Source organism: Equus caballus, chromosome 20 (genome assembly GCF_041296265.1).
Source record: "Equus caballus isolate H_3958 breed thoroughbred chromosome 20, TB-T2T, whole genome shotgun sequence".
NCBI classification, from domain to species: domain Eukaryota; kingdom Metazoa; phylum Chordata; class Mammalia; order Perissodactyla; family Equidae; genus Equus; species Equus caballus.
In genome coordinates this window covers 18,285,252-18,303,534 of record NC_091703.1, presented here as the reverse complement: position 1 = coordinate 18,303,534, position 18,283 = coordinate 18,285,252, and the positions used below count along the sequence as shown (strand labels likewise).

The following is an 18,283-nucleotide window of genomic DNA, read 5'->3' as shown; positions in this document are numbered from 1 at the left end:
AGTAACCACTCGGTATGTCAGTCGACTGATGGGAGGTGCTGCAGCAGTAACAACCTTCAAAGTTCAGTGGCTTGAGACAACCAAGGTTTATTTCTCTGATGTTCCAGGTCAGCTGTGGTTTTGCAGCATGTGACTTCAATCTGGGCTCCCCTGTCTGGGACTTGCTATTAGTGTGGCAGAGGGGAAAAGAAAGAGAACCATGCAGCGGCCTCTTAAAGCTGTGGCTCTGAACTGGCATACATGTCTTTGTCCACATTTAATTGGGCGAAGCAAGTCACATGGCCATGCCTGATCTCAGTAGGGTCAGGAATTACATTCCTCCTACTAGAAGCACTGGGGTCACATGGCCATGCCTGATCTCAGTAGGGTCAGGAATTACATTCCTCCTACTAGAAGCACTGCGGTCACATGGCAGTAGGTGGGAACATGTAATCCATTTACAGGGAGGGCAGCGACTAATTTGGAACCCACTACACTTTGCCATTCTAAATCACATTGGTAAAAAATTCCCAAGGAACAAAAAATCCTCAAAAACATAGTGCTGTGTGTTTCTATCTTGAAATTTCTATAGATCCTACCTCTCTCCCCTTTCCTTCTCCCTGGCTGTGTTCAGAGCCAGATGTTCCCACTGTAACTGTGTGCCTCTAGGTGCCTAAAGATGCAGTTGACAGAGTACCAGGTTTCTTGGATTATAGGCCCCAGGGAAAAAAAGAGGTCTGTCTCCCTTGTCTCTTGACATTGATCCATCTCCAAATCCAGAACACTGAAAGCCTGCTGGACCAGGCAGAGTGTCATGAATTCCAATTACCTGCCCGCTACCCCAACCTGGTCTGGGTCATCCCCAGCAGAGTGAACTCTGTCAACCTTTCTAGTTTGATCTGCCTGCACAATAAATGTTTGCAACCCTTAGACCACCTCAGATCCTTCTTTGGTGACCTGGGGCCTTGGAGTCAGCCCAGCCTCCTCTCTGTGCTGGAGGCCTGATCCAGGCCTGGTCCAGCAGGAGGTGATAGGCAGATGAGGTGAGGTATTTAGTCTGGAAGTTCTGAACCAGGCCTAGAGATTGCTCACGGTAGGTGATGTCAGGGTGACTGAAATGCAATCTGGGTTTTATTTTTTTCCTTTTTAATGAGCAACAATAATCGTTTAATAGAAACAACAGAGATCATGCAGTACATGCTTAGACATGTCCCTCTCATCTTTTGGGCTATTTTCGTTGAAGAAGGAATACTCCGTGTTTGAAAACATCCAAGTTACCTTTTGTATGTGCTGTTGGAGAAGTTATATGGGTGGCTAGTTTTTTTGAGGAGAAGTAATCAGAGCATGAAAGAATCAGAAACACCACAGATTGTGCATTTGTGACACTCCCACCCCCACCACTCAGCAACCAGTGAAGCAGATTTTAAAATTGAACGATAAAGGATTAAACATGAAAGGAATGGAGTGTTTGAAAGAATTGGAACTGAGTTAGTGCTAAATGGAAGCTCTATGCTCTGTCATAATGTTGGTCTAGGATTTGGGAGAACTAGTTCCTGTTTTCAAATTTTTGAAACCATCTGGATGGTTTTCAGGGCCCTTTTCCTTTTGGTGCCTTTTCCCACAGGACTGTTAATATTCATAACTTTCTTTTGGTCCTATATTCAAAGCATATCAAGCTCAGTTATTTCTTCCTTTAACATCTCTCATAGTTATTTCTTCCTGTAGTAGTTGGGAGTCTTTCAGCTAAAAGTGACAGAAACTCAAATTAGATGAACCATAAGATAAATGTGTTCGAAGGACTCTGGGATGACTCACAGATCTCAAGGACAGGAAATGGCTGGGGATCAAATACAATCTCTTCTTCCTGTCTTCCCATCTCCTGTTTCTGTCCCCATGTGTGTCTCCTTCATTTCTCTCTCTCACTACAGACCAGCTGTGTCTGCTTCTCTGTTCCACATGGTTAGAAACATGGCCTCACATATCCCAGATTTTACCGTATCAGTCATTAAAGAAAGACTGGTTTCACTTCCTCAGTCCCAAACCCCAAAATGCCGTCAGACACCCACTTGGGACCAGTAAACTGTGATCAAGGGATCATGGAACTGGGGCTGGTCCAACTTGAGCCCCTGTGTGTGTCTTCCTTGCCTTCTCCTCTGAGTGATCATATATGTAATATATGATTTTATGTGCCGTATAAAAACATGGCAACAACCTGTTGAACCCCAATGACTGGAGTGAAGGTTACTACAATTCTCCAAAGAAAAAGTGCTATTTCTAGAATAAATGGGGTTTGGGGTTCTGGGCAAGAAAAGGAGTGACTGTTCGCTACAGCTCCTCTCCATCCCCACTGAGGCTGGGTGTTAGAAACTTTTACCTTCATAATAATGGTTTGCTCATTGGCCTCTTTTTCTCTTGTCTTACACCTGTTCAGTCCATCTTCCACGTTGCTGCCCCTGTGATCATTCTGAAGTAAAAATATGATCCTGTCATTTGCCAACAGGCTAAATTCCAGGCTGCTTAATAAGGCACATAAAGTCTTACATGATCTGGTGTCAGCCTGCTCCCCCAGGTTTTTCTCTCTCTCTTCTCCTGCCCATTGCTCCTTGCACACTGCTTCAATCATGCCCAGCTCCTCCTCATCTCTTTTGCTTGCCAGCTTCACCCTTTACCTGGAATGCCTTTCCTACTTGTCTTCTCAATAGTTGTCTTTCAGAATTCAGCCCAAGCTTTGCCTCCTCTAGAAACCTTTCCTGAGCCTTGCTCTACCCTTTCCCACCCCACCCCCAACAATTTTTCCATCTTTGTATTCTGCTGATCCCTATACTGACTTCTACATATTGCATTCTTTCCTTTTCTTGGTTGCTTCCCTCTAGTAGGGTATGAGATCCTTGTAACTGGGGGACTCTTATTTCTGTCCTAACTAGCTCGTAATAACTACTCAGTAAATGCCTATAAATGAATGCAAAGATAAATTAGTTCTTTGGGTAGACATTTGAGGAGAATTTCTTAGAAATTCGATCTGTAATGCAGAGTAGGACTTTCCACGGCATGGGTGTTTCCTACAACAGATTGTGAATCACCTGAGATCAAGAACAATGCCTTATTGCTTGTAGATGTGCAACAGATGCTGTTGGCTTGCTTTGAGTCTTTAAGATGCTTTGACCTCTTCATAGTCAGGCAAAATTGACTGTAATTCAAGACAGTGTTTGGTATGCATATATAGGCATTTTTCAAGGAAATGATTAGTTACATTGCAAAAAGACAGCAGTTACTTGACAGCTTTTGAAATGGGAAGGTGGTGTCCGTCAATAGAACTCACTAGTAATAAGGGTGATCATTCTGGCATTCCTTCTTTGGTGCCCAGGAGCAGATATGTTCAAATACAGGCTGCAGTCAGCGCTGACAGAGCTGCTTGTGCAAATAGCAGTGGTCAGGGCAGTTCCGGTGATCAGACAGGCTTTCAGTGTTGGGCTCTCCTTTCAATTTCAGTCCAGCTTCTCCAAGATGAATGAAGTTTAACTCTTCTTTCTTTGTGACTCTTCACATCTCTAATACTAGGAGAAAGAGAAGAAAGACAGAAAAGTGTTGAAACTTGGCGTTAAAAGGAAAATTTCAACATGACATGAAATATAGTACTTTAGTTTTTTTTTGATCCAACTCAGTTCTCATAACACAGTGTGGTAAAATGTGAACAAATTTGGCATCTTGCATATTAATTGTACTCTTTAAAATTGACAAAGTTGAAAAGTAACCACAAAACAGGACGTTGGCAAGCTAATATTTATAAAACCGGAGAAATGGGAGTTTGTGGAGAGACCTTAGGCTCAGTTTACAAAGTAGATAGTGGCTAGAACAGGCTGTTAAAAGCAGCTGGGGCTGCAGATGTGAACAATGGATTAATTGTACAGAGAGAGGAGGATGACAGCATAGGATGAGAGGAGAGAGACACACTCCTTCATGCAAAGCAAAGCAGGTCCACATAAAGTGGACCTTTTTTTCCCCAAGGGAAGTGCTTTTGATTCTGGATTTGGGAGCTAGGAAGTAGTATGCTTTGCGTTGATGCTTTTGATACAGAACCCAATGAGCTAGAACTATAACTCTTCCACTCATGCCAGTATGGCCGTTTTTGCCTTTTCATTTTTCTCTCTTTATTTGATTCAGCAGATACTGAGTACCTGTCTGCTGTGTCTATACCTGTAGGGAATAAAGAAATGAATTAGCACGGTCCCTGGCTCAGGAAACCTCTTGGCTTAATGAGAATATAAAACACTTAGGATGGTGCCTGGTCCATAATAAACACTCCATAAGTGGCGGCTGTACTGTTAACTGGGGAGGGGAGCCCAACAGTAGATACTGTTAATAGTGATAACTATTAGCTGCCAGATACTGAGTTACTATTATGTGCCAAACATATTAGTAGACATTTTGCTTAAATATCCACAATCCTAATTTAATGTGAAATGCGCAGTTATTTAAGTACAGACTATATTAGAGAGGTGGAGCTATTGACTAAGCACAGAAGAAGGAATACATACTTGCAGAGAGGAAGTTGAGGCAGCATTGGAGGAGGTGATGTTTGGACAGGTCTTGAAGATTGAGTTGTAGCTCACTGGACGGGCACGGGAGGGGAGAGAGGGAATTGTGGGAAGGAGGGATTCCCTTATACTTCTATGTTTTCTTTTCTTCTTTTTCGCCCTGGACTTCCTACACCGGAGGATTTCTTCGTCATTGGTGGAAGCTCTTAGAGCTGAAGAGGTGGCTGACTTTTGACATAATATATCGGTGAATAGGGGAGCTTGCTCCTGTCTTTTTGGGACGGGGGTAGGAATCTAATAAATCCACAAATAATGTCTGTAGGGTGACACCAGTCTTGTCACTTCCACAAGTGAGGTGAAAACAGAGGCTTTGACAAAGTGCTGTTGTGTTTTCTACTATACTTTGGTGCTGCTGAAGGATTCCCACTCACTGATGTGTACTGTGTTAAGCAGCCAGCTTATGTGAAAGCACAGATTTATAAGATCTTTTAAGTAAAAGACAATTCACCAAGAAGTTGCTTTAACAAGTAAATCCTCAGAGTATTTTTGTTTGGTGGAATTATGGACAATAAAAACATTAGGAGAACCAAGGTCTTTTCTTCTAAGAATTAATAATGTGGCAGAACAAAGGGAATCTCGCACACACACACATGCACACACACAATCTGGTTAGACAGGTATGAAGTTCACAGTAATGGGAAGTAGTATCCTTAAGAAAGGTTCCATGAAGGAGTGACATTTGAGATGACGTTGAAAGATTTTAATAAGGAGAAATTGGAAGGGAGTGGTCTTCGACTCACTTCCCCAAGAATCTGATGTGTGCTTTCAGAAATTCTTCTTTACATAAAATTAGATTATTTTGAGAGAAGTATTGGGTTAATTGCATTCTACCTGGAGAGAAGTGGTGAGAGGTATTAAAATGATTTTGGAAAAACATGTGTTTTTTTAATTTTCAAAAATAATAGTTTCTTCTTTTGTCTTTTTAACTAGACCATAAGTGACTAGGGGACCAAAAAACATGCCCAATATATACTTGAGTTCCGTGTAGTACCAAAAACTGAGAGAGGTGGCTAATAGGTATTTGTTGATTGCTTTCTGGATTAAACATTTTACAATCTGAGAACGTATTGGTGAAAGGGTACAGAAGTAATGCAATTGAAAGTACCTTTACAGTTGGTTTTTATGGATTAGAAATATGATTACCAGTCATATTTCTTAGAACACTGATGCCTTCTGGCTTTTCAAGGAACATAGAAGATGCTTGCTTTCTTGTTTTTAAATTATAAGTTGAATTTTGCTGAAATGCCTTCAGAGAATAGGGCTTTTAGATGAGTGTGTTTGACTCTGCTGCATCCTGGCCCTGAGTCCTGGAACTCCTTTGCTTCAGAACATATATCACTCAACACGTTTGCCGTATTAAAAACAGCTTGCATAACTTTACTAGATGTTCAGTGGTTCACAAAGATGCAAAGCAAACATTTTTAAGAGAGTGATGAAGGTGGAGCAGATGTGTATAGCAAACTGCAGGGAATTAAATGCTGGTATGAGTTTTACAAGTTGCAAACTAAGAGGAAGGAGTGGGATTCTGAGAAGGTAGAGTCACATTTTATTGAAAACAAGGAAGGCAATGGCTTTCAGATTTTAAAAACAACTGGAAAGCATCTGTACTTTGGTTCTTTTTCTAGTTGAAAGATCTCAGAAGGTATGGATGCCCTTACAAAAAATGTTCTCACTATGTTTATTGAACATTGGCATTGATGAAATATGAAATTTATACTTGGTTTCCAAATTAGATTTATTTTTTTTACTCAGTTGTATGCATTAAGAAGTTCCCCATCTCCCACACCCTGGTTGAAATACTAGTGACTTCATAATGAATACATGAAATAAGCATTTAGGAATTCTAATGAAATGAGCTAGAAGTCTTAAATAACATATTCCTCTAGTACAATGTGCTGGCTTTGAAAAAATGATTTTTTATTTGAAGTGGTCAGTTTCCAAGGAATAACTCTCAAGAAGATGATTTTATTCTCTTTTGAAATGTCAATGGATTTTGTATTGAAAAATGAAAACTTCTGTAATACCTAAGAAAATCACTTCCCCCTTTGTTACAAACTTTTTGTAATTAAATTATGATTAAATGTTGGCCATGAAAAGAAAGATATTAGTTTGTACATAGTTTATTTATAGTACAAACAAGGTTGCAAGAGAAATGATCAGACTACCTAAGACAAATTATTTTAGACATCTTTAAAAATGTTTTAGTAACAAATAATTATTCTAACAATAGTCAAATAATTGCTCTAATTTCTGCACAAACTACAAATTATACATGATGTGGCCATACTTGTTTATCCATGCGAACCATGGGATGATGGTGCCAAAGAGGATCCCAGTGCTCATCTAGTGACCGGATCTGTATTTGACCATTGAAGGAGCCCAGTTCCCCCAAAACATACATCTGAAAGTAATGAAACATCTGAAAATATGTTTTGCAATTGAACTTATTCATAGCAGTTCTCACATCCATTCTGTGTTCTTGTCTGCATTCTATCTCCTTCTTCTGGTATTACGTTTATTTATTGAAAAAAAAAAATCACATACAGTGGTTGCTCTGTATGAGGTACTGACTCAGACACTATGAGGAGCATGTGACAAAGTCCCTGCCCCCAAGGGATTCACCTTCAAAGTGGAGATGAGACCCACACAAGAGAAACTGAGGCCTAAGATAGGACCACATGTGGACTAGTGCCATGGGAGCTACAGAGTGCTATAGAATTTCATAGAAGGGGGGATTATTTGTAGCCTGTATTAACAAAAAAAATTACAAGAATTTTTCTATTCACCTGCTTTGAGTTTTTAGGGAAATCCCTCAGATTTCTGGGCTTCAACTTTCTTACTGGTAAATGTTTAGTAAAATAATAACCTGTACTTCATCACTGGAGTGATCAAAGGTTTTGAAATTCGAGACATAACTCAGTTCAGGGAAAGGTGGGTATTAGACAAGCAAAGAACAGAGATATCTACCAGTACTGGCAGGACCCTTTTCTCCTCTGCAGGGTTTTAACGTTTGTCTGCATTTTAGGGAGCAACTGCTGAAAATGAAAATTTTGTATCTTCTTTTTTATGATCAAAACCAACTTTAAACTATTAACTATTTGTTAAAAATGGAAGTTGGCACAGAACTTGGAATGATTATTACTGAGAGGTAGACCCTCAAAATTTGGGGTGGATTTAATTTTATTTTAAGTAGCATTACTGTGAATGTAAATCTCTAGCTTTCTAACTTTGTATGCAAAATAGCAAACTGTTAAAAATAAGGTAGGTATGAAAAAGCAACATATAGCCAATAAGTAATTATTCGCTGTATATAGCAACTACTAACAGGCATTCATTGAGACTCTAGAAGAAAACAATAAAGATACTTAAAAATTGGAAAATAGCCTCTATTGGCCATTTAAAGTAAGGAGAGTTGACTTAGGTCAAAGGAAAGGAAAATGTCCTAGGAATGAAAGTTGAGCATTAAAAGGAGGTTGTGGAATCTCCTTTTCTGGAAATGTTTAAAAACAAGACAGATCTTCATCTCTCAGGAGAAGTGTTGAAGTTCAGTCCTGCCCAGAGGCAGGAAGATTAACTGGATTATGCCTGTGTGGTCTCTCGAATCATTGGAAGAACCCTTGAATGCAGTAAAAATTCTGCACTCTGTTGGCTGAAACTATTGTTTCATAGCTGTTCATTTAACCTTGGTTATTATAAGACCAGAGTGAATGTTTGTATAAGTCACAAAATTGAATTTGGATTTGAGATTGATAATGTAAGTTGTTTGCATACCTGAATCAGTTTTAAAAGCATTGAAGAAAATGTAGTGCTGAAACTACTCAGAGCATAACTTAGTCTTTTGATGATGTAGGACGTACCTGCTTTCTTGCAAGGTCTCAATGCCATCAATCATTGAATATATAAATATAAAGCAACCACTACAAACACTGCAGGATACAAATATGAATTAGGTATGGTTCCTGCTTTAAAACATATGCACAGATCATATACATGGTAAGTGAAAAATAGAGTAATTGGTATAGGAGTCATCAAAAAAGGATTAAACTGTGTTGTGAGAGTTCAGAGAAGAGAAAGCTAATTCCTTTGGATTTAACTAAGGAATCCTTCCTGGAAGAAAAATATACTGAACTGGGAGTATGAAACATTTTGAAGGGTGGAAATGGAGGGAACAGTGACAGAGGTGGAATGGTACCTAGTAACTCCAAGGTATGGACAAGGTCAGCTGAAGCATGAGGAAGTTGGGGATATAGGCTGGAAAGGCCTCTTTATGGCCGTTCTCAAATGCCGGGTCAAAGAGCTTGCATGCTGTTTGCTTAGTCCCATGGAAATGATTAAGCATTAAAGGGTCGCTGTCTGTGGGAGGTTTGCAATTTGCTATTTGGACTGCAAGGGAAAAAAGACTGTAACAAGGAGCCCAGGAAAGTGCCTACTGAGTCACCTGGGCCAGAGTTTGCTAATGGGTATACTGAGAAACACTAGTTTGAAGGCATGTTAGTAGATGTTACTCAAGAAAGGGTCTCCTCACGAAAATTAATTGGAGAAATAAGTTAATTAAATGGGTTTATTTGCTGGAGGACTTTTCAGAGTCCTCAATATTGAGAATTGTATTGAGAATCTTAAATGAGGAAAACGCACGCTATTTCCAACATGATTTAATCATTTTTTCATGGGCCATCTCATGAAACCTTGGAACACATTTTGGGAGGTGTTGCCCTATGCATTTGATAGTGGTGGCTGCATTGGGAGTGGTTGTCATATGCATGAAAAACAATGATTAGATGAGAATCCTTATGAAGGCATTATCAGCCATTCCTGTACATAGTAGCCATTCAGTAACTATACAGAAAATTAATGCATGCAAGAATGAATTAATGATTGATTAACACTGTTTGGTCCAAGACTGCATGCTGAAACAGGAGAGAGAATGGAGTCCAAGATGGAAGTGTGAGCTTCCACTGTGCTAGAAATGGTAACATCAAGGAAAGTTAGAAGGAACTGGTTTAAATAAAAGTCGATCACTTGAGGGTTTCTTGAGAAGCTGTGGGAGATCCAGCCACGGGGTTTCAGCAGATGCTGCAACTGTGGACTTGCGAGACAAGTCGTTGTTTTTTCTCACTAAAACACATTTGGTTAAAATGTCTGCATGCTTGAATTCTGGATAAATAGCAGTTTTCTTATACAGCTTACTCTAATACAAGACGATAACCTTCGATGTAGTCTAAAAGAAACTTCAGGGTTAACAAAGCATCAAGCCTATGGCAGTTTTTTAAAATGAGACAGTAACAAGCATCCTCATCTTCATCAGTGAATTTTTTTTTGCAGTCTGATTTACTCATAGAAGTTAATTAGTTTTTAAGTTTAATATTTTGTTCTTTTATTTAGGTATTTGCCTTTGATTATTGCTTTTGGTCCATGGATGAATCTAACACTACAAAATATGCTGGTAAGTTGGCTCTCTCTCTGCACTTGATGGTTAGGCCTCTGGCCTCTTCTTCCATCATGTCTATTTTCTTTAATTATTCTGGAGTTCTGTTTTTCCCATAAAATTCACACTCATTCTTTCCAGTTCTAGCATGTGGGCTTTGAAGTCAACAAGATTTGATTTCAGGATCTGGCTCAGCCACTTACTTGCTGTGAAGCCATGGACAGTTTTTTATTCAACCTCGTTAAGTTTCTTCACCTGTAAAGGGGGTATTAGTGTGTTCAGAAGTGTTCCAAGGATTCGCGATAATGGGGAACCACCTCAAGCGATAAGAGATAGGTACTGTGATTATCACATGAAGAAGGGATTTAATGTGCTATGCCTTTCTTGTCACTAACTTTAAGGCAACGCACTGCTCCATTTTATAGAAGCAAAGCACAGGAGCTGTTCGTTTCTGGGACCCTTTGTGTCCTGAGTGTTGTAAAGCAGTCAGTGGTTGAGATGACTTAACCCTGCACACTCCTCAGGGAAACAGTGCCTCCTAGCCCCTTCCTGAGGCATTTTACTCCTGTTCCACTGAACACAAATGACTCCTAATCTTATTACTTGCGATCACAGGTGAATCTTAGCCTTTACTAGGAGTTTATCACAGTTGTTTTAGCTCAAGAGGGAAGCATTTGCTTTGCAGGAGAAAGTCTTTGATTCCTTCCCATCTGAATGTGTCTCTCTTTTCTTAGATATAGAGTGCTAATGAGTGTTTTCTCCTTATTTCTATTTATATGAATATCAGCTGAATGACTTTCTCTTTTACTTTTAAAGAAAGAAAGCCAGTGAGGGGAGGATGGAGAGGATGTAGGTCTTAAAGGATTAGGTGGCAAAAGGAAGTTACTTGCTTGTAGGGAATTTTGTTTATTGATAGCCTTTTCCTTGCCACGTGAAACAAATTTGTTGAGAAATTATTTGACATATAATTTTTTCAAAGGTTAACAATCTTGAACTAAGAAAATTCCTTCAGTTGCTCACATTGAGTAAATTAGCCTCTCTTTCCAAACATCATTCCTGCAACTTCAGCAATGTATTTTATTAAAGTGAATAAATACTTCTTAATGTTGGTTGTAATTATTTTGTCGTCTTATCAGTCCTTTGGGACTTTGGATGATAAATTCTACAGAGTCTGGAACAGTCTGCCTCTGTCTTGACTGTTAGCACTGTGTGTATTTTTGTGCTGGGTGTGTGCTTTTGGATTTAAATAAACACCAAAAGTAAAACATTTCCTGCCATGACAGAAACAAATGAGGACAAATGCTATGGCTATACAAAGCCCATCTCTCAGCCTGTTCAATTCATGTTGTTCAGGATGCAGCCAGATAAGTCTTCCTGAATTAGAACTCTTCTCATGCAACTCTCAGATACCTTCAAGGACTCCTCATCACTTAGAGACAAAATCTGTCCTCCTTGGGATGACATTTGAGGTGCTTTATTATCTAGCCCCAGCCTACCTTCCCCCACCATCTGCTCCATGACTGCCCACCACCAATTCTGTGTCCCAGCGCAATGCTGTTTTGTTCTTCTTACATAACCCAGGAAGCCAGAAAATCTCAGAACAGTTCCTTAAGTATTCGTGAAAGCCTTCCTGTGTGCACAGCCTAGGAAGCCCTGGAGAAATTAAAAACTAAATTGGAAAGCACAGGGATGCGTAACAAACAACAGTAAACATTTTGAGATAAATTAAACTCTGATGAGTTTTACAGGCTTTAAGTACTAAAGAAAACCCAAGGAAAGGCAAAATCTGGAAAGACTGAAGATGCCTCGGAAGGCTTATAGAGGAGGTGAGACTGAAACTAGGCGTAAAAGTTTAGCATAGTTTTAGCTAAAGGGCAGTGGAGTGGGCATCCAGACAAGAGGAGGCAGCATGGTATCAAGGAAAGCTCGTGGACTCTGAAATCTCAGGTTTAAATCTCAGGACCACTGTTTTGGTTCTCTTAGATAATTTAATCTCTCTGAGTTACAATTTCTTTTCTGCAAAATGGGAAACATGGAAATGATAATACCTATTTCATATGTGCTTGTAAGGGTTAAATAAGTAACTGAACTTGCTGATTAATGGAAGGTGCCATAAATGATACTTCGTCTGGCTTTTCCGTAAGTGCAGATGCAGAAGTGGGAGTAAGCATGGTAGATAGCACTGGTCTGAGCATAACGTGCATCTTTGGGGGAGCAGTGGGAGACCTATTTGTGTTTTGAGTGAGGCAAGGTAATAGGAAATTTAAAAAGCCAGACTAAGAAGTTTAGACTGACATGGTGAAAAATGGGGGCTGTTGGGGTGATGTGGTTAAAATAATGCTTAAGGAAGATTCTAGAATCATGTCCCCCATTATTGCCTGTAGAGACCATCCTAGCCTTCTGCAGTGTATCACTTATGACCCTGGATATAGGACACACATTTTGGTGTGTGTTGTTTTTTTTTTTTACCAGAAATAACTTTATTAAGTACAGATGATAAAATTCAAATGTGAAACTCAAGATTTCTGTAGTTCTTCGTTGCCAGTAGTATGTTCAGAAATATTCGAGAAGATAAAAATGATTTTTAAACTACTGATAGCCTAAAATTTACTAAATTATAGTTGGCGTGATCATATCAAATCACCGTGTTCCAGCTAGCCCTGAAATAGGGTTCTCTCGGCTGTTAGAGCAATGTCTATTTACAAAATTTGGAGAGAAAATTCTTATTCTTTAGATATCCCCATTAATGTACAAATACTGTGACCACTTTAGCAAAAAGCAAAATTCTTGCTTGCTGTTCTCAGGATTGTTTGCATTCATTGTAAATAATCTGCCCAGTAAAAACGTTGCTAGTAGATTAGTAATAGTAATACCAGTAAATAATTACTAGTTGATTGGTTTCTATACTAATTTGATTTCCTTTCTCTTCATTTAAAAGAAAAAAGGGATTCCTTCTTAATTGTGAATAGAAACATTAAGATAGAAGCTTTCATTCTTTGATGGGAAATAGAGGAAACGGAGAAGGGGAAGCACGTATTTCCTGAAACGGACCTATTTGTCAGGCTCAGTGAATAATGGCATCATTGATACTGAATCAGAGCTCAAGGCAGCTCTCAAAACTTGGGGGGCAGAGGGAAGCGGGGAGAGAGACAGAAAGATAAGTGCATGGATCGAAAGACAAGAGAAGCCGGGGCTGTAAGTTTCATGTAGTGTGTAAAATGTTAAATCCTCAATTATGTTTTATATTACGTTATTTATTAAAAGCTATAGCAAGAGCTTCCACTCTCAGGCTTTCTGCGTTAGAAGTGCATGATTCTATAGTATGTATAATGGCATTGCAGCGGGTTGGTTGGAGTGGTGGAACATGTGGACTGCCTGGCTCAAATCCTGGCTACACCACCTTCTATCTGTGTAAGGTCCTGTGAGTTACTGAATCTTACTACTCTTCTCTTTCCTCTATGTTAAATAAGGATGATAATAGTTCTGATCTCACAGGGTTGATTTGAGAACTAAATGACCTGTTTATGTAAAGTACTTATGTCAATACTGGCACATAGGAAAAGCTCACTTAATATTTATCATTGTCACATTGTAGCATAGTAAGGCTGGTAGACTCAGTGCTTTGGAAAGCAAATGCGTGTGCTGGTATTTATGAGACCTGGTTTTGTCACAAACTGCTAAACTTTGGGGCTCTCTGTTTCCTCATCTGTGAAAAGAGGAGATATGGCCTAGAATGATCTCAGCTCTCCTCCAGCACTCTGATAAAACTTGAATCAGACATTTGATGCTGGCCACACAGCTGTTGCAGTGGACTTTTCAGAGCAAATAAAAGCCTTGTTTGTTAAGCCATTTGAATTGCACTGAATCATGCTTTGAGACATTTTACATTTTAAATATATTCTCTCTCATTATTATTACCTTTTAGTTAGGTAGTCATAAAGATGCTTGTCTGGCACATAATTCTGAGTATTTAAAGCAAAAACTCTTGTACCAGGGCTAAGAAAAGAAAAACAGAAGTAACCTGCAGAATTAGGCATGCAAAGCTTGGCATTTCTATGTAAACCTATATCTTCCCCCTCAACCTCATATATACATGCACATAGACATAGATCCACAATTTAGGATTATAAAGTTATTATATTATAGTGAGTACTGATAAACTTGAGAGTGTCATAAAAGATAGTAGATCTTTGTAAATGCTTAAATCACTACTGATTGCAATTAAGGCCTTCTCAACAATAAATCAATACATCCTTTGTCACTGCCTAAAATGTGTCATGTTAGTAAATAACAGTGACTTCTAATAACCTTGGTTTCAATTTTCTTCCTAGTAGGTGAATATTTTTCATAAACCTATTTTTCTATAAATCTTCATGCCAAAAATAAAAATCAGTCTGGTGGTGGCATGTCTGGGGATCCATGTGGACATGTTTCTTGGCCTGAGAGATTCTAAACTATTGACTTAGAAATTATATAACAGTTCTCACCATATGGTATGTTGCTCAAATTTGCTGAAGCCATGTGTTTTCAGGCGTTGTTAATACCCTGCAATTCAGGAGAAAGGCTGTACATTGGATTCTTGTTCTGCTAGCGTTGCTTTATACTGTGAGGGGACAGCTGAGTGCCTCAGAGCCGTGGGCTGTTGCTGTGGGGAGAGCAGCCATGTTTGATTCTGTTCCCATGATGGGGGATTTTCTGTGCTCAGAAGTAGAAGTGATTTCTGTTTCACGTTGTTTAGCTGTACATCACAATTTACATTCTAAAATCTGACAGTAGCCAAAATACAACCAATTTTTTAGCAGAGTTCCAAAATATTTGTTTTACCATGTTGCATTGATTCATTATTATGCTATTCAAGTGTGTGTACAGCACTCAGCAAGTGCCTTGCCCAGAGTAAATGCTCACTAATTGTTAGCTGTTAGGGTTATCAAAACCATAAAAGTTTTTCCTATAGTTAAGAGAAGCAGTAGTAGTTGACTATTTGAAAAGTTTGTTAGATATTCATTATAAATGGTGCATGCCATCTTAAGACATTTATGAAACAATCTAGTGCAGAATCCTAGGTTTTTCTTTTACAGTCTTTTACAAGTTGTCTCATCCATACCTAATTTGAGAATTCTTTTAATGACTCACCTTTATCAACTTGTTCCTAAGTGTCCAACTTAGTTTTCTCAGAATCAGCAACTCTGTTTTTACATTTGTTAATTAAATTATGTAATTACAGAGAAGGGCAACTGACATAAACCAGTTTAGGAGCAAACACAACTGACCCTTTGTGAGAACATAACTCAGCTGGTGGGAGTCCAGAGAGTAGCCTACCAGCTGGGGTGATTGAGCATGCAGTGGGCATGCATCGCTCTATCTTACAGATGGAAGAGAGAATGTTGGTGTATCCAGAGAATTGGATAAGTAGACGTCAGTTAAGAAAAATTTCTCTGAAATAAAAGAGCTAAGCTATTGTTAAATGAAAAAAAAAAGTATGCATGTATGCTTCTCACCTCTACTCCCCTGTTTGTTCATCCCACCCAACCCCACCTTCTTCCACACTTTCTTCATCTGCATCTATTCCCTAAAGTATATATTGGCACCCAGAGACATCATTTAACTTAATTAGAGGTATGTAGAGAGGTGGATAATAATTACAACAATATACAGTATCGTTCTGAGCACTAGGTTCCAAGCTCTGTGCTTGTCTCTTTACCTACAGCAGGTCATTTAATTGTCAAAACACCCAACCAGGTAGAAACTGTTATTGTCCCCATTTTACAGATGAGGAAACTGAGGTTCAGAGAGGCCCTGCTACCTGAGAGAGAGCTGAAAGCAGTGGTAAATGTGGATTTCAGTCAATGACAATTATATGTGAAGATTTTATGGATTCTACGGTAATCCCAGGCTCTCCTCTCTTCTTTCTCATCCCCAAAAGAGGCTGTGTTAAGGAAATCGTATTGGCGTGCTCTGGCTTGGAACCCAGCCAGGAATCAGACTCATAGCATTCTCCCTCCTGTCAGAAGTTCTCTAGAGTCCTGAATGCCTGCATTTGGTTTGGGCTTTGTTTCAGCCTCCCCTCAAGGGCCATAAATATTGTGCACCCCACGGTCCAGAAGAAACGTTGAGTCAAGCCTACTTCTCTGTCTGAGAGAGACAGTGTAAAACACTATCGAGCAGATAGAAATGAAGAACATTTCCTTTCTCAGCCCTTGTTTTATGTGAAAATACCCTCCTGAATAACTCCAAAGCGTGTTCTCTATTAGACAAGCCTCCCAGGTAAGGTGGCTTATTTTCTTCTTTCATCCTGGGCACCAGTGCCTGACCCCCTCCCCGGGAGTCAGCCGCTTTATCTGACAACAAAAAAAGGAGCCAAGTTTCACTGCCAGCTCATGGCTGGCCCCAGCACTGCCGCTGGGGTGGAAACGTTCGTCCGGTGAGTCACCCGTGCCGTGCTGCGAGTCACTCTCCCGGGGACTGCAAAGCTGATCGCTCTTGGATACCACTATGGAAAATGGCCCCGTGGCTTACCTTTACCCTCATGGCCCAGTTTCTCGGGATCCTCTTACCAGGCCCCTTAATGGCACACGTCTACGGTTGTTTAAAACTTAAATCTGGTGTCACCAAGTCAAGCCTTAAAGCTTTAGTTCCTTTATCTGAACTCTGTAGTCTTTGGTTATTTAACTTAAACCAGGTTTAAAGTCACTACATGACAGTTTCTGAGAGTTGCACTGTTTGGAGAGGGATTTGCTCAAACCTTGTCCAGCTTCAGCATTCCTCGCCCTTCAGGTGCGTGTGAAGAACCTGCCTGGTCCTGCACTGTCCAGGTGCCCTGATTTGGAGCTGGGCCACCTGCCAAGTCCAGACTCATCAAAATCGCTATGGTTGTCAGCCCTGTTTAGAAGTGGAAAAACACCCTCACAAATGAGCCAGCCCAAGAATTCCAAGCCATAAATATTGAGCTTAACCATTTTTTTTTTCACTCTAACTCCAGTGAGAAAAGAGATGAGGAAAAGAAGGAAAACTGGAGACTCTGTTTAATGTGATAAAATTATTGATTATGTTAAAATCTTGAATACTCTTCCATGTAGCTACTTTAGAAAAATGAGAACTATTCTGTGCATGTCATGTCCAGCCTTATATTGCATACTTAGTATTTTATTCGGTTGTGATCTATATGAGTCTACCTTGTTTAATGCAGATTATAAATAAGACAGGGTTATGCCCTCCCATTTTGTTCTCCCATTTCTTAGAACATAGCCCACTGTGATTGTCTGACCCTGCATCTTTCAGTAGTCACATGTTAGGCGTATGAATGATAGGTGTATCTTCCCTTCCATCCCTAGTTTGTCGTCTTCTGTGCTTTGCTATGAGGGCCCTGCTGTAGAGAGAGAATTACCTCGGTTACTCAGCTCCCAGTGCACACATGCAGCAGCTTTGAGTGCATTGCTGCTATTCCCAGTAGGGACAGATTATACACAAGTATGGAGACTCAGGGTGTTAGCTTTTCAAAGGCTATCGTGTGTGACTCAGAGTTGGGTGGATCAGGTCTATGACTGCAGAAATTCCATTCAGGAGCCATCTCTACTGTTCTGACATTGTGTTATGGGTTGCCTTGGGCATGCTTATGTTTTAAGACTTGTCCACATGGTTATAGGAAGTCTAATCATACACCCCACAGAGGAAATTGGCACCTTGGTCATGGTTCTTAACAAGCGAGGTCAGGTTTGCCCTGTGGAGTCCCTGTACAAGGCTTGCGGAGCTGACAGCTGCAGGGTGGCTGCCACCTCTCTGGCATCCTTCCGCCAAAAAGCCACAAGGCTTTGGGGTTTGACAGTGTTGTGGTTTGCTCAGTTTGTCTGGGGTAGAAACAAATACTCATAGATCCTCCTGCTGCTCACAGGACTTCTAAACTTTCCCTTATGGGCTGGTGTGTGTTCCCCTAGACAAACATCACTTGACTCTATTTGAGTGTGGAACGGTACTTGAGAAACATTTAGGGTATGGATATTGCATTTTCTGTGGATCCCTGATTCCCACTATCCAGCATAAACAGCTCCTTTTTTTGTGAACTGAGCTTCAAAAAACAGTTGGCAAGTCATTTTTTCCTATGCCGAGAAAGGGGACTGCTGTGTTTAAAAAATAGAAACAAACAAAGCAAAAAACCCTTCTCAATCTTTGAGATAAACCAAACTCTCCTCAATAGACCATATAAGGGTCTTTGGTATTTAATATTTTTCTCTCTCCTCGAGTGAAGTACAGCCAGTGTTTGTGTATCATGGAGAGCTGGTTCTGTTCA

At 39.9% G+C, this 18,283-nt stretch overlaps 1 protein-coding gene across 1 annotated transcript in view; it reads left to right on the top strand.

Annotated features, from left to right (window-relative positions):
* The window catches only part of KIF13A (kinesin family member 13A), a 193,794-nt gene that overhangs the window by 94,376 nt on the left and 81,135 nt on the right, over positions 1–18,283 (top strand). Inside the window, 1 exon segment of the mRNA XM_070244119.1 lies at positions 9,957–10,017. Within this exon segment, the coding sequence (XP_070100220.1) occupies positions 9,957–10,017 (61 nt within the window).